This window comes from Sturnus vulgaris, chromosome 22 (assembly GCF_052056855.1).
Source record: "Sturnus vulgaris isolate bStuVul1 chromosome 22, bStuVul1.hap1, whole genome shotgun sequence".
In the NCBI taxonomy this organism is placed as follows: Eukaryota; Metazoa; Chordata; class Aves; order Passeriformes; family Sturnidae; genus Sturnus; species Sturnus vulgaris.
Genome location: NC_142264.1, coordinates 3207487 through 3233321, shown reverse-complemented (window position 1 = coordinate 3233321; position 25835 = coordinate 3207487). Strand labels below are relative to the sequence as shown.

Here is a 25835-nt window from a genome sequence, read left to right as displayed (position 1 = left end):
CCCTCTGGGCTGAGCTGTTCCTCCCTGGAGCAGGAGCCCAGCGCGGGTTCAGCGGCCGCTGGGTCCCTGCAGGGCGCAGGGGACATTGCCCCGAGCTCGGCATCACCTCGGGGACCCCCAGTGCTCCCTTCCCATGCCCCCAGCACGGCCACAGAGGCAGCTGGCTCCACTCAGCTCCTGCTGCCTTGTCCTCGGGTCCCTCTCCGCCTTGCAGAGTCATCAGAGGGTCTTAAAGGAGGAGGAAATATTCCAGCAATGTCTGTGCAGTGTTAGGGACGGCTTAAAACGACAATAAATTGGAGACACTTTTACGTGTCCACTCGGGGCCCGGCATTGTTGTGGGTAATTTGAAGCAGATTGAGGCGAATGGCAGATCTGGGGGTTCTTGCAGGACCTGGGGTGGAGGAGGAGAGGTGCTGGGGAATGAAGGAAAACACCATTCCTGCCATGCTGGGTGGAGCCCCGCAGCCAAATCCTGCCAGGCTGACCCTGGACACTCCTCAGAGTGGTGCAGCTCTGACTCATGGCTCAGCCTCTGCTTCTTCCTTCTCTTTTGGGGGATTTTTTTAATGTTCTGGAGCTCAGCAATTCTGTGTCATCTTCTGGTGTCCTGCAGGGTCAGGGTGTGCTTTGGGCTCACTTGGGTTTGGGGTCTTAGAGCCAGGTCCTGCCCCTGGGACGTGGGGATGTGTCACCTCATCCCTACCCAATCCCTGTCCTATTGAACCAAACCCTTCTGGGAACCCAGGCCTGAGGGTGTTTGGGAAGGTGTTGGATCAGTTTAATGAAGTTCTCTCAAGGTTTGTTCCAAATCTTTCTGTTTGGTTTGATTTCAGCCTTTGCAGAGTTTCACATCACTGCAAAAGAGCAGAAACAAGAAATTGTTTCAATACAAAACTTGTTGTTTTTTTTTTTTTAAACAGCTGTCAGCATGGGATCGTTTGAGAATTTCCATTGTTACTTCCCCCAAACATGAAATTAATTCATCTGTGTAAGTCATTTTTCTGGGAACAGTCCTGGTTTCATTGACATTTTCGGTTAACATGGAAAAAAAACCAAATCCACAAAAAGAAAAAGGAAAAAACAACCCCCTGAAGCCTTTCTGCTTAAAAAAAGAAACTCCCCTCCCAGCTCTCCCAGTGCCCAGGATACAACCAGTGCTTTGTTCCCAGCATGGGTGATGTTCCCAGCCTGCTCCAGGCTGTTCTGCTGGATGGGGCTGGAGGGGAAGGGATGTTTCCTCCTCTCTGCTCTCACACAAGCTCTGGGACACGATGGTTTTGGGGGAGGATGTCTCCATGGTGGCCAGAATTTAATGTTCTGGTGTGAGTTGGGAGTTCTGAGCATTCCTGGAGCTTTGCCCAGTGATGGGATGGGGAGGTGGATGCAGGCAGGTGAGGCTTCGTGTCTCCATCACCTTGGGGACCCATTGGGCTCTGAAATACCAGAGCTGAGGACAGAGAGCAGCTCCCAGTGCAGCCCCCTCCTCTCCCCTTGGCTGCAGGACTGTCCCCAGCTCTGTGCTGGAGTTCTTCACCAATCCTTCCCCTCTGCTAGCTCCTGCCACCATCCACTGCTTCCTTTGGTTTGGTTTTCCAAGCCTTGGCCATGTGTCCAGCCCTGCCCAGTGCTCTCCTTGCTGCTTGAGATGCTCCCACACACAGCCCCAGCCTCTTCCACAGCTGCTTTTCTCTCCTTTTCTTTCTTTTGTTTCAATCCTCTTTTATTTTTTTTTTTTCCTTTTTCCCCAAGCAAGCCACCACAGGCTCCTCCAGACATTCCCCTGCAAACTATTTATTCTCCCACTCCCATCGCCCCATCCCAACCTTCTGCTCCTGCTTTCTTGTCTTGGCTGGGTTGTAGGGACTAAGCCTGGGCACGCCAAACCCCGTTCATTCCCATTTCATACCTTTGATTCCAGCTCTCCATCCTCCCCTGTGCAGACGTGACTCCCTGCCCGTGGATGTGCCCACGTGCTGCTGGGAGTGGGGTGGCTTTGGAGCTCAGCACCCACCCTCTGGCTGATTTACACCTTCCTGGGACAGCTCGTCTTGCACTGAATTCCAAAGCGAGCTTGACAGCGAGGTCAGGCAGGTGATGCTGGCCAGGGGGCTCGGGCTCCTGGCGCAGGTGCTGGGCTCATCCGTGGGTTCCTGCCAGCAGGAGGGCAGGGATGCCCTCAAAGACCCCCCTCAAATTCCCTGCTGGGTAGCTGGTCACGGTGAGGGCGCTTGGCCGCATTGATTTCATCCTTCAGATTGTACTGATCACAGGTCTCGTTTGATAAAATCCCCGCCAAGCCCCTCTGACAGGATTTGTGAAGTGTGGTTTCACGGGGTTTGGGGAGAGCTGCTGGCTCTGGCAGGTGTCGAGGGTGACCAGTGCTGATCACACTGGGAAATGCCACCCTGGGTGACAGCGAGTCACTGCTTGGCAGTGGGAAAGGCTGACAACTGTTTGTCAGGATTAGGAAGCGTGTGGCTTGGCAAAGCCTGGCTTAGCAAGGGCCGATGCAGATAGACACGTGTTCCAGACCAAATCTGTGTTTGTTTGCTGGCTTTGTTTTAATTTGAAACTGAACCCTCTTCCCTGTGGTTAGATCCTCCCAGCTAAGCAAGTTTTAGCACAGGGAAGTTGCTCAAGGAAGGGAAAGGATGCTGGATGAGGCGTGAAGTGAGAGCAACCGCTGTTACCACAAACACTTCCCAACCTCTGGGAATAAAACCATCATTTCCCAACCTCTGGGAACAAAACCATCGGGGCTTTTTTGCTCCATCCTCTCCATTCATCCCCTTTACCAGTGCATTATTTCCTAAGCCAACATTGCTGCTTTTATTATTCCTGCTCATTGTTTAAATAGCACCAGAGGTGTACGCAGGTTTTTCAAACACTGGGGAAGAAAAGGACCTTTCTCACAGCGGGGATTGTGCTAATTTAGGTGATTGTGGTGGAAATAATTAAGGCTGAGAAGGGCAGGGAGCACCGGAGAGTGGTGTCAGAGGAGAGGGGTGGCCTGGAGCGAGGTCCTTGTGCCATCTTTGGCCTGGGAATAGGAATTCTGAGCTTTAGGAATGTGGGTGATGGGAGAGGCATGGTCTCCCTCAGACACAGCTCCTGTGCCAAGGGCTTCCACAAGGAGAGGGAAAAACAATCCCAGACTTGTGGCACCCGGTAATGCACTGACCCAATTGTGCACTGCTGTGTAAGGGGAGAGAAATTCCTTCCTGACCCTTGGGCTCATCAGCCCATGCCCTGAAGCATGAGATTTGATTTTCTTTATCTGGCTTTCCGTAATTGCAGATGTCGTGGTCGGTGCTCCCCGTGTCCCACCCCTCGGAAGCAGCATCTGCTGCCTTTAACTCAATGGATCTTCTCCTCTGGGAGTTCCATCCCGAGGCTTTGCTGGGAAGTGCCTGGAAGGAGGGAAGGATTGCTGGTTCCATCAGCCTTCCCAGAGCTGGGGTTTTTCCCAGGCTGGTGGCTCAGCTGGGGAGGGCAGGTGTCCCCATTGCCACGGATAAAGTATTGGGCATTTGGGATTTCTGTGGGTGCCCTGGCAGAGCCCATCCCTAAAGAGTTAAAGGCTCTCACCCCTTCCAGCCTAGGGAAGTGGAATTAGTCACAGCCCTCAGGAGAAGTGCTGGCCAGGTTATAAAAATGACAAACGAGCAGAAATCAATAATGAAGTTAGTGTTTTCTGGGAATGCCAGGCACGAATGGAAAAATACATTCAGCACGGGTGGGGGATGCTGGGATGGGCTGTCCTGTCCCCTGTACTGTCCCTTTCTCCTCCCCAGCATCCCTGAGTCTCCCTGGCACCATCCACAGTGGGATGGTTCAGCACACCAGCACCTCCCTGGGATTTTTGGTTCCTCTGGGAGCAGAGCTTGTGTGATTCCAGCTCCCTCTGGGCGCTCCTTCAGCCCCAGGATATGGGAAATTTGGGATTCCAAAGGGTGCCCCCGGGGATGTTGAGTTTCTGGTTCGTCTTCAGGATCCAGGGTAGCATTCCCACAGCAGAGAGGGAGCATTGGAGGCCACGTTTCCTTTTCCAAAGGGACTTGGGCATGTCTGGAAAGGAAACGGCCGCCTAATTAGATGGCTTGAAAATCTTTACCACGCTCGTTACAAATACATTCATCATCCCCTATTGAAAGAACCACGCTGGAAAAATGACATTATTATGATTATTATTATTTATAGTGTAGGTATGAATGAGCTTAATTCCTTCCTAGCCTGGGCTGGGTTCAGAAAGTGACCCAACATCCCAGTGCTGCTTCTTGGCCTTGGTGTCACCTGGGTTCAGCTTTAAACGTAATTTGGGATGTCCTGGGAATTTGCAGCAGTGCTTTAAGGTGGGAAGCTTTAAAATGTGTAAGAGAGGGGGGGGGGGAAAAGGTGGTCCAGGGGTGTAAACAAGAGGTGGGAGTGAGGGGGGTGATAGCTGGCAGAGATCAGTGCAGGGAGGGAGTGGGGAAGGCTGGGGTGACAAGGGACTGAGCTGTTCCAGGAGAGCAGGAGGTGTCTGCACAGCATGCCAGGGCTGGTGGCTTTCCCAGGGTATTAACACATTTCTCTAATTAATATAAACTTCCTTAATCAGCCCGGGATTCTGGTTGACCTGGCTGGGTGTCCCTCCTTTGGGATGTGGTTTCCCTGGGAGGCAATGCCTGGTGCCTGGAGCTCTGTCACAGCCGTGAAGAGCCTCAGGGATGGGTGGCAAAATGCAGATCTTGCTCTATTGTGGTTTTTCTGGGTGACACCCAGACCTGGAGGAGCTGCTGGGGAGCAAGGGGTTAATGGAGGCTCAGGGGGATGCATACCTGGGAAGAATTCCTGTTCCTCCAAAGAAATCAGTGGCCTGGGATACTCACACTTCTCATTTTCGAGGTGTTGTCTCCAGCACCACTTTCCAGTTGGAATTAATGGGGCCAGCTGGACAAAGTGGGCTCCAAGCAGAATCTCCAACTCCAAACACCCCAAGAACTCCTCAAACTTTGAGAAATCCCAGAGCAAACCAATCCCACCCCCTCACTGCCTGGAGGGAATGAAGGCTTCCAACCCTCTCTTTGCCACCAGCTGGGCAGGGAAGAGATGTGCAGTGTCGTGCAGGGATGAGATGGCCCTCAGGAGCCCCATGGTGGGATGAGATGGCCCTGAGGAACACCGTGGCTCTCACAGGGAGCTGCCAACACCTTCCTGAGGCACAATTCCACTATGGATGTGCCATGGCACATCCAGGCTCTTCCACGACCGCGGATCCATCGGGGCCGCGCCGGTGCGAGGCAACCCCCCTGCCTTGGGTCCCTGCCAGTGCCCTGTGCTGGTGGCACTGGTCCAGCCCCAGGCTAATGAGGTGGCTCCCAATCCCAGTTAATCATTTGCCAGGGAAGGGGTGTCTCTGGATTCCTCTGTGCCCTGGACACGCTGCCTGCGCTCGGCTGTCGCGCTCTCGCCCGGAGCTGCCTCGCCGAGCGTTTTGCAACAGAAAACCCCAAACCACATGAAAGCAGCCGAGTTTCACATTTCATTGTAACCCCAAATTCAGGTTTGCCAGGAGTTTCAGTAGTTTTACCAACCTTTCCCACGAACCTGCAGTGAAAGCTGTCGTTGAGCCTGGTTTTGGTGCAAACCCCAGGTGTGACTCGGGTCGCGTTTGAGGTTTGTGCAAGTGGGAGATTTTTGAGAAGTTTTGAGAGGAAGGAAGGAAGGAGGGAACCCAAACACACGTCAGGGCAGTGCTTGCAGGGAGCCCTGTGCACATCTGGGGCCAAGCTGTCACTCCTTGGGGACCCGGGACCGTGGCACTCACATTCTCTACACCGAGGGATGCTCTTGGGGGTGCTTTGAACCAGCTTGGCAGCATCACCCCTAAACCAGCTGCTAGAATTTGATAAGTGCTGGTGCTCTGAGCATCCTGGCTCTGGGGAGTGACCCGAGGACCTTGTGGCAGCTTATCCTGGTGCCTGCCACCTCTGGGGCTGTTTTGGAGTGGCTATGGCTTTGCTTTAGGGTAAAAACCCAGTGAAAGCCAGCAAAGATGCTCCAAAAAACAAACATCGGGGTGGGGATGGGGTTCACTCTCCACGCCTGGCACACACCCAGCCCTGCCTCTGGATTCTGTGTGTTATTGGATCCACCCGCGGATCGCTTTTTCGGCAGCGCCGGCTTTCCTTTCTCCAGCAATTTCCTGAAATAACGTTAGGGAAATGTGAAAATCTTGAACTTTTGAACCTCCCCGGAGGACGGCAGGAGGAGGGGACGCCCGCCTCCTCCCTGACGTTTATTTTGGCTACAGGGCCTGGGGATGGGGAGGAGGGGGCTCTGCAGGCTGCAGAGGAGCCGGAGCAGCGCTGCCCCTTTATTAATTAATGACTTTCTCATCGGTGGGTCACGGAGGCGAGGAAGGCAGAGGAAGTTTTCTTTTGCTGGCAGATGCCGGGGAGAAGGGGAGTGCCTGGGCTGGGTGGTGAGGGCAGGGGGTGACACTCGGGGTGATGGATGGGGGATTTTCACCAGGCTCTGGACACGGGCAGAGAGGAGCAGAGGAGGGAAGGGGGATAGGCTGTGCCTGGGAAGTACTTTTCCCTCTGATGAACTTCAGAGGAGTATAAATCACTGCCAGGCTGCAGCTGCGGAGCATGTGACGCTGGCAAATTAATGGGCCTTTGGAAAAGCGGCCGTCACATTCCCCTCCAGCCTCTTAAAGGCACCAGCGGCCTTTGCAGGGCTGGGAATGGGGAAACTGGGGGGGTCAGGGCTGGGCTGGGGGAGCCTCGTGGTCCTGTTGGCTCCTGGGTGAGCTGGGTGTGCCCGTGGAGGTGATGCTGTGATGCTGCCCGTGGTGAACAACTCCCCATGGTGAAAACTCAGTCCATGGTGCACTCAGTCCAGGGTGGAACTCACTCAGTCCATGGTGGAACTCAGTCCAGGGTGGAACTCACTCAGTCCATGGTGAAAGCTCAGTCCATGGTAGAATTCATTCAGTCCATGGTGGAACTCACTCAGTCCATGGTGGAACTCACTCAGTCCATGGTGGAATTCATTCAGTCCACAGTGGAATTCATTCAGTCCATGGTGGAATTCATTCAGTCCATGGTGGAACTCACTCAGTCTATGGTGGAATTCATTCAGTCCATGGTGGAACTCAGTCTGTGGTCCATGGGCTCCTGCTCTGCTGCCTGTCAGGGCCAAGGTGCTCCTGGGAATGTTATTTTTGGGTACCTGGTGGGGCTTGGTGAAGTGGTGCCTCTGGTCTCTCTCACCTGTTCAGTTCTGTGTACAAGAGTGGAGGATGGAGACAGATGCAGGGCACCCAGAACCTTGTGGCTGGAGTGTTGGATCTGCAGCAGAGATGGCTGAGCCCCTGCCTGGGCCAGCAGGGTGCTGTGGCCAGGGGGACCTTGGGGCATCTTTCTCACAGTGGCATCAAGAGGCCACCATGTGCCAGGGCTGGGCATTCCCAGCCATCCCATACAGAGCTCACAGGCAAAGTGGAGACTCTCCAGCTCACCCAGGGCCACCAGCAGAGCCCATCACACCACCTTGCTCCTCTTCCTGGTCCTTTAAAGCAGTGCTGGAAGAGGGGGAGAATCCAGCACTGCAACTCCTGCCCAGCGCTGCTGGAATGTGGGAGGGGGAGGGAGCTGAGCCACCAGCCCAACAGTTAAAAATTACTAAATACTTCCCTAATATAATTAGGTTTCCATGCAAGCAATTGCTTTAATTGCCAGAGGGATGTGGGGCAGTGCGGGGGAGCCAGGCTGGGCTGGCCCTGGGCTGCTCCTTTGGTCGGTGTCTCATGTTCTGCTCCAGCTGGAGCAAGGGATTTGTGGGGGGAAAATATTCCCAGGGATGCCCCAGTAAGGATTTGGCTGGGCCAAAAATAAATAAAAGTGTTTTGTGAACACAGTGGGGCTGGAAGCAAGTGGTGGTGAGCAGGACCAGTATCACCCTCCTTGGATGGGTTTGCTGGGAGATGAGCTCAGATTCTACCAGGACATGCTGCAGTTTAAATTCCTGTTTATTTTCTAAGTGCTGTTGGAGCAGGGAAAGTTAGGCATCCAAAAAAAAAACCAAAAAAAAAACCCAACAACTCAACCAAACCAGAGCCCACTCTTTGATTTACGTGGTAAAGGAGATAAGTGGGGATTTAAGGAGAAGGGAATATATAATTGAGATGAACGTGTAACATGAGCACGGATCCAAACAGAGAGATTGTAATCAGAAGTGTGAGGAGAAGCTGGGGTTTATTAATGAAACGTCTCATCCATTTGTCAGCTGAAGAGGAGCAGCCTTTCCCAGCAGCTGGAGGTGGAGGGGGTGGATGTGGGGATTCTCTCGGTGCTCCTGGTGCAGGGATCGAGGCTGCCATCTTCCTGCACGGAGCTCAGCCTGGAAATCAGGCAGGATTAGAGGAAAAAAAAAAAGGAACTCTGTGGTTTCTGGGAAGCTGGATGTTGTTGTTTTCCTGGCTGGAATCTGCCCTGGAGCTCTGGAGCTGGGGAAGCTGTTTGGTGAGGCTGAGAACCACCCAAGGAAGGGCTTGTTGGAGCCTTCTTCAGAGTGTCCCTCACCTTCCTCATGCTGTCTGTGATGCCAGTGCTTGGCTGTCCTGCAGTCCCCCTCCCCTGCCTGCTGCAATGCCCAGGCACAGCTGGGAAATGCTGCTGACCCTGTCCCACAGCCCTGCTGGCTCCCAAACCCCTGTGTCCCAGCCTGGAGGGACTGTGGAGCACACACACCTCAGCCAGCTTTGGAGGAGCACTGTGGAGAGCACGGAGCACCCAGCTCTGGGCTCCTTAGTGTCACATTTCCAGGAGCTGTGTGCCTGGAATTCGCATGGTTTGCCTTTGCTGTGTGGTGTGGGGGTTCTGCTCCGTGGTCTGTGCCATGGCTCACCAAGCCTGTTGTTGGGGTGACAGCAGGAGAGGTGACACCAAAGCCTGCTGAGGTCACCCTATTTCATGCCCCACTCAGCTCCTTTTATCCCAGTGTTGTCTCTCCGTGCATTGGGGTTGGATGACGATGCTGGTGGCGCCCAAGGGGTTAACCCGGGGCTGTGCTCGGCTCTGGCTGCCTGTCCATGGAGGGAACATTTTTGTGAGGGGTGCTTCCCCTTCCCAGGCCCTGGCAGTTATCACCAAGCCCTGCTGGACATTGACCCGTCCGTGCCGAGCTCAATTAGCTGAGGCTATCTGATTGGACTTGGCGCAGCCTAATTAGCTTTGGACTCGAACCAGAAACTTAAACCCAAAGGCAGCTTGCAGACAGCCCATCCCTTGCTGCTGCCTGCCTGAGGGAGGGAAAAGCTTTTCCCAAGCCTCCTGTCTGGCCTGGGAAAGGGGAACAATCCACCCACCCACCCAGCCTGCCTGCCCATCCCTGCGGCCACACAGCTGGGGCTGGGGGGGCTGGAACCTCCCCTCCTGCCCAAAATGTGTTACTGATCCCCAGCAGGCCACGGAAAACCAAAGGCAGCTTCTTCCTCTTGGGAGAAAGTGCATGGTGTCTTGTTTCCAGAGGGAATTTGGTTTTTTGGAGGGGGTGTGACTGTGCCGTCACTGTCCTGTCACACACCTTTCTGTGTAGCACCAGGTCTCAGGCTCCTTCTTCCTCCTGGACCTGCACAAAGTGGGTGGTTTGTCCCTGGGGGAAGTGCCTCACTCCAGAGGGTTCTCCAGTCATGGCTGGAGGCGTGGAGGAGGAGCTGAGCTGGGAGGGGATGGATTTTTTGAGACCCTGGGTTCCTTTCCCCATCTGTGTTTCCAGCACTGTGACCATTAAAGCACAGAAACGCTGCTGGGAAGGGACCTTGAGGGATCTGCTGACCAACTTCCCACCAGGATGGTTCAGAGAGGTGGGCGTTTCTCCAGGGGGACATGGAAAACAGCATTCCCACGGGCTGCCCTGCCCAGCTCCCAGCAGTGAAACCCTCTGCAGGGGTGGCTCATCCCACCTGGATGCTCATGAGATGTCTCCTGACCAGATGTCACCTCTGTGCCCATGCCAGGCTTGCTGGGTCTCAAAAAAAATCCACGTGGCCTTTCCAGCACGCCTTAAGGAAAACCACCACAAGTGTTTTTCTGGAAAGCCAGTAAGGAGTGTTGGTTTTACAGCTTTGGTGTCTTGGGCTGCCAGCTGCACGCTGGTGGTGAGCACCAGCCCAGGCCCCACTGGATCAATTAAAGCCCATTATGCCAAGTGAATGACTGTAATTATCTCAAATCTGGATTAATGTGCACGCACAGCACCGTAATATAATCCTCCTGCCTGGTGCTTTGTGGGCCCTTGTTCCTGGGAGCCAGGGAGGAGGGATCTGCAAGTCATGGCTTTGTCTTCCTCCTCCTCCTCCTCCTCCTCTTGCCTCCTGCTGCTGGCTCAGACCCGAGCCTGCAGCTTGGCCCATCCTGCAGGATCTCTCAAAGCCATGTGGGCTGATGGTTGCCCTCCCTGCTGACCCCCAGGTGGGAGCAGAAGGTGATGGGGAGGTTCTGTCCCTCCTGCCAATCCCCAAAATCAGCAGAGCAAGGGTGAATGCAGCACATGTTGCACCTGCAGGACTCATTAACAAACGAGCAACACGTTTTAGCCCGTGGATCTCAAAGCCTGGGAGAGCTGCTGGGCTGCTCTGCTCTTGGTCTTTAGGATTTGGCTCATCCCAGATCTGCTGGAGGGAAGTTGAGGGTTGGGAGCTGCTGTTTCCCAGAGCACTCAGCATCCTTTTGGCTTTGCAGGGCTCAGGTTGCACAGGAGAGGAGAGGAGAGCTCTGCTCCAGCTCTGAGCCCCCTCTGCTCTCCACATCCCTCCTCCCTGCAGCCCAGCGTGGGGATGTCCCCAAGTGTTGGGATGAACTGGGGCAGTGCCTGATCTGGGTTCTCTGGTGGGCCCAGCACATGCCACGTGTGTGGCTCCTGACTGGGATGTCCTGGGAGATCTCCAGTGGGAGTGGAAGCTTCTGCTCTTTCTGCTGGAATGAGCCTAAAGCTTCCAAGCTCCCCACGCCTCTCACTGGATCCTGCTTGGATTTTCATAGCTCAGAGCCCAGCACCCCCTCAAGGGCAATTAGATCACTTCCAATTTGCCCATAAGCCCATAAAACTGCAATTGAATGTAATTAAAAGGCCATAATGAGCTCCAGCAACCTGTGGGACCACTGTGCTTGAGCTCTCACCGTGCTCTTTTCGGGCACTGGGATGGAGCCAGCCAGGCTGTGAAGGTCAGTGGCTGCAGGGAGGATGAGGAGCTCCAGGCAGATCTCCCTGAGCAGGATGGGCAGACTTTGGGAAGTGCCTGGGTGCCACCATCACCACATCCCCACCCATCGGGAAAGAATCCCTGGGAGCAGCCCTTTGTTTTTGAGGAGCAGAGGGAGAGCATCTTCTCCTCCTCTGGCATCATTTCCTGCTAGTTTGGTTTCACTGGTGCTGTTTGGAAGCTGGAAAGGGGCCAGGAGCTCCAGCAGTCACCTCTTGGTGTGGCTGCTCCAGGCTGTGTTTGGGGAAGGTTGGTGACAGGGCAGTGGTGGCTGAGCCTTTGTCCCTTGGCAGTGGGGCTCCCCAAACCTCCCTTTAGGGTGTGTGAGGACACCCAAGAAATTGGAGAGATACAAGCCCAAGCAGTGTTCACCTGGGAAATCCCAACTCTGCAGATTTGGGGCAGAGAGCTGGCTTGGGGGGGGGGGGGAGCATCACTCCCCTGTCCCACACCCCAAAAACACCAGGAGGGGCCAGCCCTGCTCTGAGCTACTTCTGCAAAGGGCTCTGAAGAGCTGCCACGTCCAGCCCTTCATCAGGCACCCCTGGCAGCAGCAGTACACTGCCCCTATTATGGGCTGGCCCTGCAGTGGGTTCCCAGCCAGTAAATTAGGGGCACTGTGACTGCAGAACAGAGAGCATTGTGAGAGCGGGGCCAGCGCCGGCCCTTGAGGGATGAAATAGGAGCCTGTAATTTCTCAGCACTGTTGTGACATCTTTGCACAAGCGTGTGATTGAGTCACATTTGCTTTATCAGCAGAATCCTTGTTTGCCTGGGTGCAGCCTCCCCCCCTCCACCCAGCGCTGCCAGGGTGGGGGAGAGCTGCCTGCTCCCCTCCCCTGGGCTGCCCTGCTCTGCTCACACTTCCCAATGCCCTGCTCCTCACCCTTCCTGCTCTTCCCTTCTCTGCCCGTCCCCGGAGACACTGCTGGGGAGATGGTTTGGGGTGGGGAAGATGATTTGGGATGGGGTCCATGTGACATGGAGTGGACAGCAGCTTCTGGAAAATTCCCCTTTTCAGTCTTTCCCCCTTGGAGATGGGGCAGCCCCTGCAGGCTTCTCTGCCGCTGCTCCAGGAGCAGGGTGTGATTTTTAGCTGGCTCCTGAAAGGGTGGGATGAGGTTTTTTTAAGGGAAAGAATCCAAAATAAGCCCCTGTGCTGATGCTGAGCACAGCTTGGTCAGCCCTGGCACGGGCTCTGTGTGCTGCCTCCTCCATGGCATCTCTGCAGCATCAGGAACAGCAATCCCATTTTTGGTGTGGGTCCTGTGGTGGGGGGGTCTCCAGACCCCTGGGCACCCAGGCTCCAGCAGGTGATGGGGGGTGAGTGTGTGCCAAAAGCACCCCGTGGTGCTTTGAGCCAAAAAGTGGAATTTTCTCCAGAGCAGAAAATAAAACGGGATGGAGAGGAAGAAGAGGTGCTGGAGCTGCAGGGACAGAGGTGATCCAGCTGTGGGACAGGGATGCTGTTGCAAGGTTTGGGCTTCCCCTTCACCCCGTGGGAAGAGAACAGAGGTTTCCTGAGTGAATTCTGGCTGGGGAGGGAGAGGCTGGTGTGGAAAAGCCACTCGTGGGTGCTGTAATCTCACACCAGGGCACATCAAGCTGGCAGGTGAAATGCTGGCAGCAGGCAGAAGAGATGCTGTGGAATTCCTCCAGCCAAGGGAAACCCCAGCAGCTGCACTGAAAACTGCACTGAAACCCCAAAAAGCACCAGTGCTGCTGGCTGGGTTGTGCAGAGGTGCCGAGCTCTGCTGGGGGCAGGTATTGGGGAGAGCACGGAGCCAGAGGTGAGAAAATCAGTGGCTTTGAGGTTTTAGTTGGGTCATAGTGAAACCTGCTGGGAGGAGGAACCCACCCTGTGCAGATTGCTGCTGAAATTGAGTTTCTCAGACTGTCCTCGAGCAGCTTGAAAGCACCACGGCATCATCTGGGGAAGATTCTGAGTGTGGCTGGAGAGACTCTCCCAAATCTCAGAGCAGATTCCAGAGGAGAAACTGCACGTGGTGGTTTTGAAATGGCTGCAGAAAGAGATTTCTGTGTGCAGGGTTTGGGGGCTTCTCAGAGGGATGTTCTCAGGTTTGTCTTTGTACTCAAGTCCAGAAATATAAAAAGAAAAATCAGTTCCAGTTACTTTTTGGTGAAATCAGAGCTACTCAACATGTTGCATTTCCGTGGTCCTACAGCTGTGGAAAAGATACTCAGAAGGGATTTATGGATCAAAACCAGCTGCATCTTCTTGGGATCCATTCCCAGGGATTCCCTGTGTGCTCAGAACCCAGGTGGTTTGAGAGAATCAATGACCTCTCCTCACCGAGCAAAGTGCTTTAAATCTGCAGTTTAATTTGCTTGGATTTGCCACAGGATGCTGCTCCTTTCTTGTCTCCATGGATGAGATTTTGGGATAACAAGCACAGTGCACACTCAGGTCCCCCAGCTCAGGCACTGCAGGTCCATGGAGCAGCCACCGTGTGAAGGGCAAGAGGCAGCTCTTGCTCCATCCCCCCTTCAGTTCTCTGCTGCTATAAACTCAGAGCAAACTTACTCAAGATTGTAGGCCAGGGGCTATTTAAATTCATGCCCGAGTTTGTGATCGGGACAAAAGTGAGGACCTGACCTCTTGTGGTCACAGCATCACCATGGCAATTTTCACAGGCAAGCCACTGTCCTGTCCCGGATCCTGTTGTTCTCCTGCTGTTTGCCACTCATGCCCTGCTTTGCTGTGGGGAAGGTGAGAGAAAAAGAAAAAGAAACGTCCATCGTTTGTCTGGAAAGCACGTGAGATTCCTGAGCTGCTTTTGAGGAATGAAAACAAAAGGACGTGGGTTTGCACTGCTGGGTTCGTTTTGGTGTAGAGTCACCAAAGGAGCTTGGGGTGCTGCCTTTACCTGATCCACCTGATTTGGGGGTGAGGATTTGGAGCCTGGGCACCCCCAAAGTGATGCTGGAGAGCAGGGGAGGAGGAGAAGGATGAAGGCAGAAGCCTGATCCGTGCTCCTGCTCCTCTCCCAGCGTGGCCCTGCAAAGCCCTGACACCAAGGGCTGACTTAAGGAAGGGAGTGGCAGCCCAAATTTAGGATTTCCTGCTGTTTAATACCCAGAGTTGATTTGCTTTCTGATTAAGGAGGAAGAGGTGCTGAGGAAAAAAAAAAAAATTAAAAACGGAAGCAGGGAGGTTGTGAGTGACTTTCCAAATCTCAGCTGGTGTCAGGGACAGGCTCTTGGGTTGGTCCTGCAGTGACAACTCCTCAAACCCAGCCTGGGATGCTGCAAACCCCTCTGATCCCAATGGATTGTCTATGGGTTGTACCCCAGGTGAGCAGCTCTCCCCAGCTGCAAAAAACACACCTCAGGGAGTCTGTGCCTTGAAATATGTTTGGTTTTTGTTTTTTTTTTTTAACTTCCCCTCTGTCAGATCCGAGTGCTGAGCCACCAAGCTGCTGAGTAAACTCCCAGGATATGCCAGAAAAGGTTTTCCAGCAGAGCTAGGTCACTGTAGTTTTACTGGCAAAGCCTCTTAGGCATAAATGAAGATTATTCTGGTGAAAGCTTATGCTGGTACACTTTATTCCAGTACAAATGAGCTATCCTGGGAAAAAAAAAAAAAAAAAAAGCGCCTCTGCATGTTGGAATTGTTCCTGCTCTGGGACATTTTGTGGTCTAGAAATGTTAAAATCACAGCCCTTGGTGATAGTGCTGGATCAGCAAAAGCTGCTTCAGCTGCTGCAGACGTGCCCTGGCCAGGCAGCAGCACTTGGAGTGACACTGGGTGACAAAATGCCACAGGGAAGGGTGGCCAGGGCTGGTGGCATTCCGGGTGTTCCCGGAGGGTCTGACCTGCCCATCTGGGCTGCATCCAGCCATGGATGTTGGCTGGTCCGAGGTGCAGCTTTGTGCTGAATGCCAAGGGGATGGAAAAACAGCAAAATAACCGAAATAGCAGTGGAGCTGCCCACGGGTGTTGGGTACAAATGTTTTAGGAACAATTTTTTTTTCTTCCCTTATTGAAAATGATCATTAATATTCTTGTTGTAATTTTTATTATGGGAATGCCAGAAGAGTGCTGTCTGGGTGATCCAGCAGGGTGATCTACCCTGGATTTTGGAACTGCCAGGATCTGTTCCCAGTTTGCTGTGTGACTTCAGTGAAGGTGCCATCAGTCTGTGCCCTTCTGGTGCCACCAGTGTCTGGCTTTGGTGGCTGCTGCTGCTAAAAACCTCTGTGAGGTGGGAATCCATCCCAAAGAGACCTTTGGGAAGGCAGAGATCTGCTGATGAGCACCAGAAACACAAAACTCAGGCTCCCCTGCTGGGTCTGGTGTCCAGGGGATGATTCCTGGTGTGGGAGCACTCACAGAGCTCCCTGCAGCCATCCCAGCACATGGATCATGTGGCCCTGCCCTAAATGTCATATTCCTTGGGAAAAAAATTCCCGTCCAAACCCTGTGGCTGGCAGGCTCGTAGTTTGGAGGAAGAAAAAGAGCTTCACTGCAAATTCTTCAGCTGCTGACGAGCTCTGGTTTCTGATCTCCCAACTGCCATGGGGCATCTTCGGGGATAGACAGAGGTCGTTGTGCTAAAACAAAGGACAACACACAGAAAATAGCTGCACTTGATGGGTGTGACAGAAGGGAAATGCTTTCAGAACTTTTTTTTTTTTTCCCTATTTTTTTTTTTTTAATTTAGAAACAGGCACAGAGTTTATTTTGGTCAAGAGATAGTCACACACAGCAGCTTTAAATGGCAGAACTCCTCGAGGAGAAGGAGCACAGTCTCACACTGCTTGAGCTGAAAATGCCTTTGGGGAAATGCCTCCTCTGTTTGCTGCAGTCCAAGTGGTGCTCATCAGTTTGGGAATTTATTTGTGCCTATTAAGGATATTTCCTCACTCTAGGCCTTTTTTCTTTTTTAAATTTATCTTTTTTTTGTAGCATTCTTTTCTCAGTCAAGGTCCTTCAGGACACTTGTGATGGGGAAGAGGGCACACTCCTCATATCCCATTCTTGATGCCCATCTCTCAAGTTCTGTTTTCCCCAAACCCCAGTTCCCTACAGGCAGGGACTGGCAGCATCTGGGCTGAGTTGCCTCAAGTGGACTCTTGACTTTGCTAGGTTTATAAAAACCATATTTGCTTGCTGGATGTAAATGTTTCCCATTGCTGCTGCTCTCCCAGCGGGGTTTTGGAGCAGGGAGTGTTTGGATGAGGAGTGGAAACCTCCCAGTGTCCAAGAAATTGCTTGGAACTTTTGAGTCCTGAAACTCTGCAAAAATGCTGCTCTGGTTCAGATTTCCCAGTGTGTGGCCGAGGGGTTTGGGTGTAAACACACCCAAATGTGGCTGTGCCTACCCAAATTATCCCTCTCCTCTCCCACCCTGTTTGGTTTTGTCTCTCGGTTCTTGCTGGGTGCATTAATTAATTAATTCAGTGGGTGGCATTAATGTGGGAGCAGGGTGTGTGAGGGCTGATGTGCTGACCTGGGATGTGCAGGGAGCTCCTGAGGTGCCCAGGAATTGGGATTTTAGGAGAGGTGCTGGTCCTGGGATGTGCAGGGAGCTCCTGAGGTGCCCAGGAATTGGGATTTTAGGAGAGGTGCTGGTCCTGGGATGTGCAGGGAGCTCCTGAGGTGCCCAGGAATTGGGATTTTAGGAGAGGTGCTGGTCCCACACGTGCTTTGCTTTCTGATGTGCTGCAGGAGGAGGCGTGGGCTGGTGGCCAGTGACCCTCCTGTGACCTCTGCTGCCTTAAATATTCCGGATCTTTTCAAAGGAAGGACTGTGCTCTGCTGCCTTCCCTGGATCTGCCTGATTCCCTGGATCTGCTGCATCCTTGCAAGGTGTCCCTCCATCACCCCATGGGTGTTTTTGGGATCCTGCCCCAGAACTCCTGGATGGCACTGGGGGCTCTCAGGGGCCCTGCTGCTCCCCCAGCCCTTTAGAGACCCCAAAACCAGAGAGCTGGGAAGTGCTGTGCTAAACCCCAGGAGCAGCCCTGGAATCCTGCAGGAATTTCCTGGGGTTCCTGTTGTGCCTCTGTCACGTCACTGAGCCACGGGTGACGTGGTGGCCACAGCTTGGCTTGTGTCAACATCCTGTGAGAGCCCGGCCAGGACAGGGACAGGGACAGGGACAGGGGTGCCTTTGGGGTGCTGGGGTCAGAGCTGGGAATCCTGGGGGTTCTGGGGGCAGCTGTGGGGTGCAGGAGACAGTCATGGGATTCTGGATGTAGTGATGGGGTTCTGGGGACAGCAAAGAGAATCTGGGGACAACAGTGGGATTCTGGAGGCATAAATGGGATTCTAGATGCAGCAGTGGAATTCTGGATGCAATGATGGGTTTCTGGGTGCAGTGAGGGGGTTCTGGGTGCAGTGATGGGGTTCTGGGTGCAGTGTTGGGATGCTGGATGCAGTGATGGGGTTCTGGATGCAATGATGGGTTTCTGGGTGCAGTGATGGGTTTCTGGGTGCAGTGATGGGGTTCTGGGTGCAGTGATGGGGTTCTGGGTGCAGTGATGGGTTTCTGGGTGCAGTAACGGGTTTCTGGGTGCAGTGACGGGGTTCTGGGTGCAGTGATGGGTTCTGGATGCAGTGAGGGGATGCTGGGTGCAGTGATGGGATGCTGGGTGCAGTGATGGGATGCTGGGTGCAGTGATGGGGTTCTGGATGCAGTGATGGGTTTCTGGATGCAGTGATGGGGTTCTGGATGCAGTGATGGGTTTCTGGATGCAGTGATGGGATTCTGGGTGCAGTGATGGGGTTCTGGGTGCAGTGATGGGGTTCTGGATGCAGTGAGGGGATGCTGGGTGCAGTGATGGGATGCTGGGTGCAGTGATGGGGTTCTGGGTGCAGTGATGGGGTTCTGGATGCAGTGAGGGGATGCTGGGTGCAGTGATGGGGTTCTGGATGCAGTGATGGGGTTCTGGGTGCAGTGATGGGGTTCTGGGTTCAGCAGTGGGATGCTGGGGAATGATGGGACTGTGGATGCTGGTTCCACATCCTGGCGAGAGCAGCATCGCTGCCTTGCTGAACCTTCTCTTCCTCCTGCTGGGGTTTCCCCACCAGGATCAGGGATCTCCAGGGGAGGTTGCTGTGGGTTCAGCGTGTGTGACATTCCTGTTCTAATTGCTCCAAAATCTTGGGGTCACAGCTGATCCCGACGGGTGCAGGTGACTGAAGACAGAATTTTCCAGACTTCATTTCACTCTGGGTTCTGCAGCCCCACCATGAACACCCGAGTGGCCGTGCTGGTGCATCCCTGGCGTGAGCTGGGGGGTCTGGGTGGGTTTTGGGGGGAGGAGCCCTGCCCCCCCCCCCCAAATCCTTACTGCCTTCCTCCCACCCCTCCCTGGGGGCCAGAGCCAGCCCCTTCCTCGCTGGGGATTGTTTTGCAAGCAGCGTGACAGGATGAGGAGGAAATGTGCCAGGAATGGCTCCTCTTGGGAGAACTGGAGTCTATTTATAAGCCCCCCCCTTCCCGCCCCCCTGCTCTGCTCCCCCGGGACAGGCAGACACAGCCCTGCAGAGCTGCTCCCCTCTCACCCGGGAGTGTTCCAGAAACACTCAGCCGTTCTGGCTGGAAAAGGAGCTCCAAAAATCTCAAATCCCACCTCTGAGCAGCAGCATTCCCTGTGGATGGACACACACACCTCAGTGTGTGGGTGCTGCTCTCCCTGCTCCCCATGCACAGCCTGGCCAGGGATAAATAAATTCAAATTATCCTGGAGCAGGAGCAGCCGTGCTGAGCCCCTGCTACAGCGATGGATTTGAATTGTTTCAGCTATACTTTACACCAAATGCACCAGCACCGTTTTTAGCTGGTTTTTTCAGTCTTTTTATAAAATTCGTCAAGACTACTAAAACATAAATTGTACTAAATTAAAAAAAAAAAAAAGAGGCTAAAAACCAGAATACCAAAATTAGAAAAACCGAAATAAAAATAAACAATAAAACACTAAAATGTAGCCAGTCGTATTTCCTACAAAGTACGTACAGAACACGTAAACAAAATAAAAACACCAATCAAATAATAGATAATTGCCTGAACAGTAGTTTTAAAATATATACTAAATTTAAAAAAAACCCTAAAAATTAAAATATATGCTTTTTAAAATTTATACTTTTAGAAAATATGTACTTTTAAAAGTATAAGGTAAACAATAAATCAACTTCTACATTAATCCCATTAATTTGTTGTTTGAAAATCCTTCGTTCCTACACTCTGTCTGAGCTTAGAGCTGTGCCAGGGAGGTGGAGGAGGGCTCTGATGCCTGGCTTGAAATGGTTGGAAATGCTCTTCCAAAAGCATTCCTTGCAAAGCCATTCCTTGGAAATGCTCTTAATTTGGTGGAAATGCTGTTTATTTGGTGGAAATGCTCTCAGGGTGTGCCATAGATACTCCAGAACAAGGTGGTTTGGAAAGATGCAGCTGCACCGGGAATTTTGGGGGATGTGGGTGACTCAACCCCTCTCCTCTCCTCCCTTCTCTTCCAGATTTCTCCAACCAAGTGAATTCCACGTCCCTGAACTCCCCCACGAGCCGGGGCCCCATGGCCACCCCGTCCTTGCACCCGTCCATCGGGCCGGGCATTGGCTCCTCGCTGGGCTCACCCGGCCAGCTGCACTCGCCCATCAGCACCCTGAGCTCGCCCATCAATGGCATGGGACCCCCCTTCTCCGTCATCAGCTCCCCCATGGGCCCACACTCGATGTCTGTCCCCTCCACGCCCAGCCTGGGATTCGGCACCAGCAGCCCACAGGTAAAGGGGGGCAGTGCTGGGGAGGGGGGGGTCCCTGCTGCTGTTTGGGGAAGGAGGAGCCAGCCCTGGGTGGGTGGTTGGTTCCTCAACCAGGCAGGTGCCAAAGGGAGCCAAAAAAACCCAGGAGCACAAGGGGAAAAATAAGCTGGAGCCCTGGGTGGGCTGTGAGAGACCAGCACAGCTGGAACACAGCTGGCCATCGCTTGTTGTCCCTAAGATTGGGGTGGAAGGGGAGTAGTGACCACACCTGGGACACCTGGGGGCTGGTGGAGCTGTGGCAGGAGCCAGAGCCACCCGAGGACTGTCTGGGATTCTTCTCTTTCCTGGGGAGCAGCACATCCCCTCCAGGGCCAGCCCGTGGTCCCCATGGAATCATGGAATTGTTTTGTCTCGTCTGTCATGTTTTTTTCTTAAGATCATGCAAGTCCGCCACAAAACCATGTCCCCAAGAGCCACGCCCACACACCTTTAACACTTCCAGAGATGCTGATTCCACCACTTCCCTGTACAGCCTGACAATGAAAGAATTATCCCAAATAATTCAGCCAATCCCAACCTCTGCTGGCACAACTCGAGCCCGTTTCCCTTGATCCTGTCACTTGTACAAACCCAGGGGTCCTCTGCCCGCTGCCCCTTTCTTCTCACAGAGCAAGGACTGGCCTTCAGTGGCTGGAGATTATGTAAAAACCCCTCCAAGCAGGGCGAGATAAGCTCTTTTTAAAAATAGCCAGATCGGGGTGCTGGCCAGCCCCTGCCACCTGTTGCTGGCTGCTCGCACGGGATATGTTTAGTAAAAGGGCAGATTAAGGAATTGGCCACCACCTGCTGAGGGTTTATTTATTCCAGGCCCTCTCTGGGACTCAAGCACCTGCCAGCACCTTTATTTTTAAATATTGGCCTGGTTTATTCCCAGAGATAACAGGGCTTTTTACTACGTGGGGCTGTGCTGACTGCTCTCCCTGGGGACCTGCAGGCAGCTTCCCCAGGATCCAGCATCCCTGTGCTGCTCAGAGAGGAATAAGATTCGACTCTGGATGAGCTTCTGCCATGCAGGGTTCAGGCTGTGACGCCCTGAGATGTGCAGGGACCTGCACCCACTTCCCACTGTGGGACAGCAGCAGGGTGGACACGTCCCCTCCCACCCCGGGGCTGAGGGAACAGGAACTGAAACCGTGCCTGGGAACGGGCAGCCAGGGCGAAATCAGCAGCCCCAGCAGCAAAGTGGGAGTGGGAAGGGGGATGTGAGGCAACCCTGGGGGGAGCCACGAGCCGGGGAGACGGCGAGGAAGGGGAGATTGTAAGGTGGGGTTTGGGAGCGGTGAGCAAGGAACTGAAACAGAGCAGAGCTCCGGGGCAGAAGGGGAAGTGAGAGAGGTGGGATGGTGATGGGAGCGAGCTGGCTCCAGCCCTGGTGGCTCCAGCCCTGGTGACATCAGCCCTGGTGACACCAGCTCTTGATGGGTCCAGCCCTGGTGACACCAGCCCTGGTGACACCAGCCCTGGTGACACCAGCTCTTGATGGGTCCAGCCCTGGTGACACCAGCTCTTGGTGGCTCCAGCTCTTGGTGGCTCCAGCCCTTGGAGTGCCCGTCCTTTGTTCAGGGACTTGTCTTGAATGTTTTTCCTGAAGGTGACACTTCAGAGGGTTTCAGCCTAATGGCTCCTGCCATCTGTTCCCTGTCTGGCCACATTAGGTCCCTATCCCTGCAGCGGGCAGAGGCGCCTACCTGGGCCGGCAGAGAGTGGGGGGAGGATGAGGAGGAGGAGGAGGAAGAGGGGGCAGCGAGGCCGATGCTCTGCGGGGAGCACAGCCCCCCTGCCCTGGCCAGCAGAGCTCCGGGGTAATGAGGCGTGTGGCCCCCGTGGCCGGGCAGGGATGGCACTGATGGAAGGTGCTTTGCATCAGATGGCAGATGCCACTTGCCATCAGGCCACGCCTCGTCACCTCTGGAGAGGCAGCAGAGCAGAAGGGCAGGCGGTGGAGGAGGTCCCCAGGGTGGGTCCCCTCCATCCCAGCTCCACCAGGATGGGAAGGAGCTGCCAGGCTCCCAAAAATCCAGGGGGTTCACCTCACCCCATCTGGTTCTGCAGCTCTTGGTGACAACGCTGGAGGATGCTCCCAGCGCCCTCCCTGGCATCCATTGGGATCCCAGTGCTGGATCTTGCAGGATTTGCAATCACAGCCCCAAAATCAGGGCATGGGTCAGGGATCCTGCCACGGGATCCCAGCATCCATGGGAGGGGGATGCTGGTGCTGAGCTGGCCCAGGAATGAGGGGAACTCACGGTGTGAGCAGGATCCCAGCCAGACTGGGGGGCTGGACCCAGCAGCTCTGGGATTTAACACATTGCTTCAACCTTCTTACCTAAAATTATTGGGAAAACAGGAAAAAAAGCACCGGATTTTCAGCAGGGAAGGAGTTCCCATGCAGTTTGCAGGGCTGTGAGGAGCAGCTGCCCCAGGCATGGCTGGCAGCAGCTCGGGATGGGGAGCGATCAGACTGGGATTAGACTTTTCCAGAGCCACCGTCTGCCTTTGCACAATGCTCTTTGTCAGGGTGCCTGGAGGTGCAGGGAAGGGCTGGGATGTTTTTTGGGATGGGAAGGGGAGGGGGAATAAAGCAGAGCTTGCCACAAGGGTCAGGGTTTGGTCCGGGGTGTGATGAGCTGGAGAGGGATGGGAAGGAGCCGAGAGGTGCTGGTGTCACTGGGGAAGCACAGCCCTGGTTCCTGCTGTGTCTGGGCTCACTGGCTGAGCTGGAGCCGTGCTGTCCCACAGCAGAAGTGCTGTGTCAAGGCTGCTGTCCCCTCCCTGCACGTGCTCCCGGAGTGGAAGGGCCAGGGCAGGCGCCAGGGTGGTGTGGGAAGCCCGGGGTGGCTCTGCTGAGGTTTGGGGCCAGTGCTGGGAGAGGAACTGATGACTTTCCCCTCCCCAGCCCGGGGCTGACTCAGCTCTGAGCAGCTGATTCTCCAGGCTGAGGAGGTTGGTGGGATCCCCACCCTCCTGGGTGGGTCTTGCTCTGCCCATCGTGCCCCCAGTGTTTTCAGGGGGCTGCTTGGGTGGGCTCTGTGGGCTATTGGGGCTGGGGGAAGTGGTGGTGAAGCCGTGGCTGGGATGCAGCCATGGCCACCAGCTGCACCTGGGAATTGGCTCCACTTCCCAGAACGGGCTCTGGGAGGAATTCCTGGGGCAGGTCACCCTGACTTGGCACCCCCTGCTCCCAGGGGAGCACAGAGATCATGTGGGACTCAAAAAGAGATGCTCCCGCCTGGGGAGCTGCTCCTCCCTCCCCTCTCTGCTCTGACAAACAGCAGCTAAAGCCAGGAGTGCACCCCTGGGTGGCACCAGGTCCCAGCTGCCTTTGATTCATCAGCTGGCACAGGCAGGGTGGCAGAGGGAGGCACATCCATCCCATTTCTCCAGGGTGGGTTTACCTGGCTCTGTCGTGTGGCTGTCAGTCACCTGCCTGCCAAATATTCCCCACCAGCCTGGAGACTTGAAAGCCAGAGGAGTGGCTGTGCTGCTCTAATTGACAGATCACAAGCGCTGGGACTTCCCTGAATTAATTTGTGACAAGTGCAGTGCTGAGGATCTCTATTAGAGTAGAGAAAGGCAACAAAGTGAGGCACAGGTTTGTATCCATCCTGGGTTTGGAGCTGGCAGGAATGGTGGCTCTGTGACAATCCCACAGTGTGTCCAGAGCTGGCCAAGTCCAGGTCCCATCACCCCCAGACCCTCCAGGATGGGGTGACCTTGTCCCCTTACCAGGATGGGTCTGTCCTACAGCTCTGTGCCTCAGTTTCCCTTTGCACACAGGGCTGTAACAGCCCAGGGGGGGATTCAGCCCAGCAACTCTTCACACCAGTGCCACGGTGCCAGCACCAGTTCCACCCAAGTCTCTGTTTCTTGGGGGCCAAGGAAAGGATGGAGAGACGTTTGGGAGTTGCAGGGACATGTCCCACCCACTCCAGCTCTGGAACCCAGGCCCTGCTGCATCTGGGATGTGTTTATTTGCCACGGAGCTTTCCTTTGGAGAGATAATGCTGAAGGGATATCTATAAATTGCAGAGCTAAACAAGAGTGTCCTGGCCTTCATCATCCGTGCAAGGGATCACTCCCAGCCTGCAGCTCTCCCACGAGCCCCCACTGCTCATCTTCCTCCCTGTGTCCTGTGCTGCTGTGAAATGGGGTGGCTGCTGACCCCTGCCTGTGGGGGCTGTGCTTTCCAATTAAATCGTGGAAAAACATCCTTCTTGCACGGTGCTGGGGGGACTGGCCATGTCCTGCCCCTTGTGTCACCCTGCTGCCAGCTCAGAGCCACCCCAGGGCAGATGAGTGTTGTGCCTTTGGGCTGAGGGCTCCTGTGCCCAAATCCTCTTGGTTCAGCAGTGCTGGTCCCCACTGGAAGCTTGTCCCTCCTGTCCTGTGTCTGAGTGACACAGCCCCGTGTCCCCATGTGCCTCTGTCTCCATGTACTTCTGTCCTCGTGTCCCCATGTCCTCGTGTCTCTCTGTCCCCGTGTCCCCATGTCCCTCTGTCCCTGTGTCCCCGTGTTCCCAGCCCCAGCTGAGCCCTGTGCTTGTCCCTCCACAGCTCAACTCGCCCATGAACTCCGTCACCAGCACAGAAGACATCAAGCCACCCCTGGGGCTCAATGGAGTCCTCAAAGTGCCAGCACACCCCTCAGGAACGATGGCCTCCTTCACCAAGCACATATGTGCCATCTGCGGGGACAGATCTTCGGGTGAGGCTGGCACCTGCCCCGGGGAGGCTCAGGGCACTGGGCTGGGGGTGAGGGTGCCCTGGCAGGGTTGGCATTGGCTCCTGGCAGCACACGGAGTGCCAGCAGCTCTCCTTTGGGACAGCACCTGCCTGTGCCTCAGAGCAGGGGATGAAGAGCCGAGCCAGGAGACCCCAGGTCTGTTTAGCAGCGGGGTCACATCTCACCCTATTGGCAAACAATGGGGTGAAACCCCTCCCTGTCCCCATCCTTTGATCTGCTCTGGTACTGTCACACAGCGCCCAAGATGCTCTTGGCATGGAGTTCCTCCACTCCCGGGAGATAAAGATGTGCTAATTCCCTTTCTTCTGCTTTTCTTAAAGCCCCCTGCTCCAGAAGGGTTTGTGAGCCCTGTGGGACCTCTCCTGTGCTCCAGGCTGGAAGTGGAGGGTGGGAACATGGTACAGAACAGGCTGGGTCTGCTCTGGGGGGTTCAGAGAGCTCCCAGGAGTACAGGGGGACACCCTGTTCCACTGCTGCACTGCCCCACCCCTTCTGCATGGCCCAGAAATGGCTTTTCCCTGGATGTAAGGCAGGATGTGACCCACGGGGCAACTTCCTGATTCCGTGGAAGCCAAGCCACAATTCTCCAGCTCCAAGAAACCTCTTGGAGCTTTCACTCCCAAAAAACCACCGCGGGGAGAGCCCCTGGGAAGAACTGCTGGCAAAGAAAGGAGCTGAGGCCAACTTTAAAGCCGAGTTTTCCCCTTCCCACAGGTAAACATTACGGGGTTTACAGCTGTGAGGGCTGCAAAGGCTTCTTCAAGCGCACGGTGAGGAAGGACCTGACCTACACGTGCCGGGACAACAAGGATTGCCTGATCGACAAGCGCCAGCGCAACCGCTGCCAGTACTGCCGCTACCAGAAGTGTCTGGCCATGGGCATGAAGAGAGAAGGTAAAGCCTGGCCTGGCCCAGAGCACCCACGGGTGCTGCAGGGACCTCGGTGGGTGCCAAGAGGCGGTGCCAGCCTTGGCAAGGTGACAAAAATCTCGGCGCGTTTTGGTTTCGCGCCGCGGCCGGAGAGTTTTGTGGTGTCTGGAGTTT

The 25835-nt window shown here is 54.7% G+C and overlaps 1 protein-coding gene across 3 annotated transcripts in view; it reads left to right on the top strand.

Moving 5' to 3' along the window:
* The window catches only part of RXRA (retinoid X receptor alpha), a 101651-nt gene that overhangs the window by 46429 nt on the left and 29387 nt on the right, over positions 1–25835 (top strand). For all 3 annotated transcript variants that reach the window (XM_088177342.1, XM_088177341.1, XM_088177343.1), the window contains exons 2-4: positions 19743–20008; positions 24602–24752; positions 25506–25685. In XM_088177342.1, the coding sequence (XP_088033468.1) occupies positions 19743–20008; positions 24602–24752; positions 25506–25685 (597 nt within the window). The remainder of the gene's footprint in view (positions 1–19742; positions 20009–24601; positions 24753–25505; positions 25686–25835) is intronic.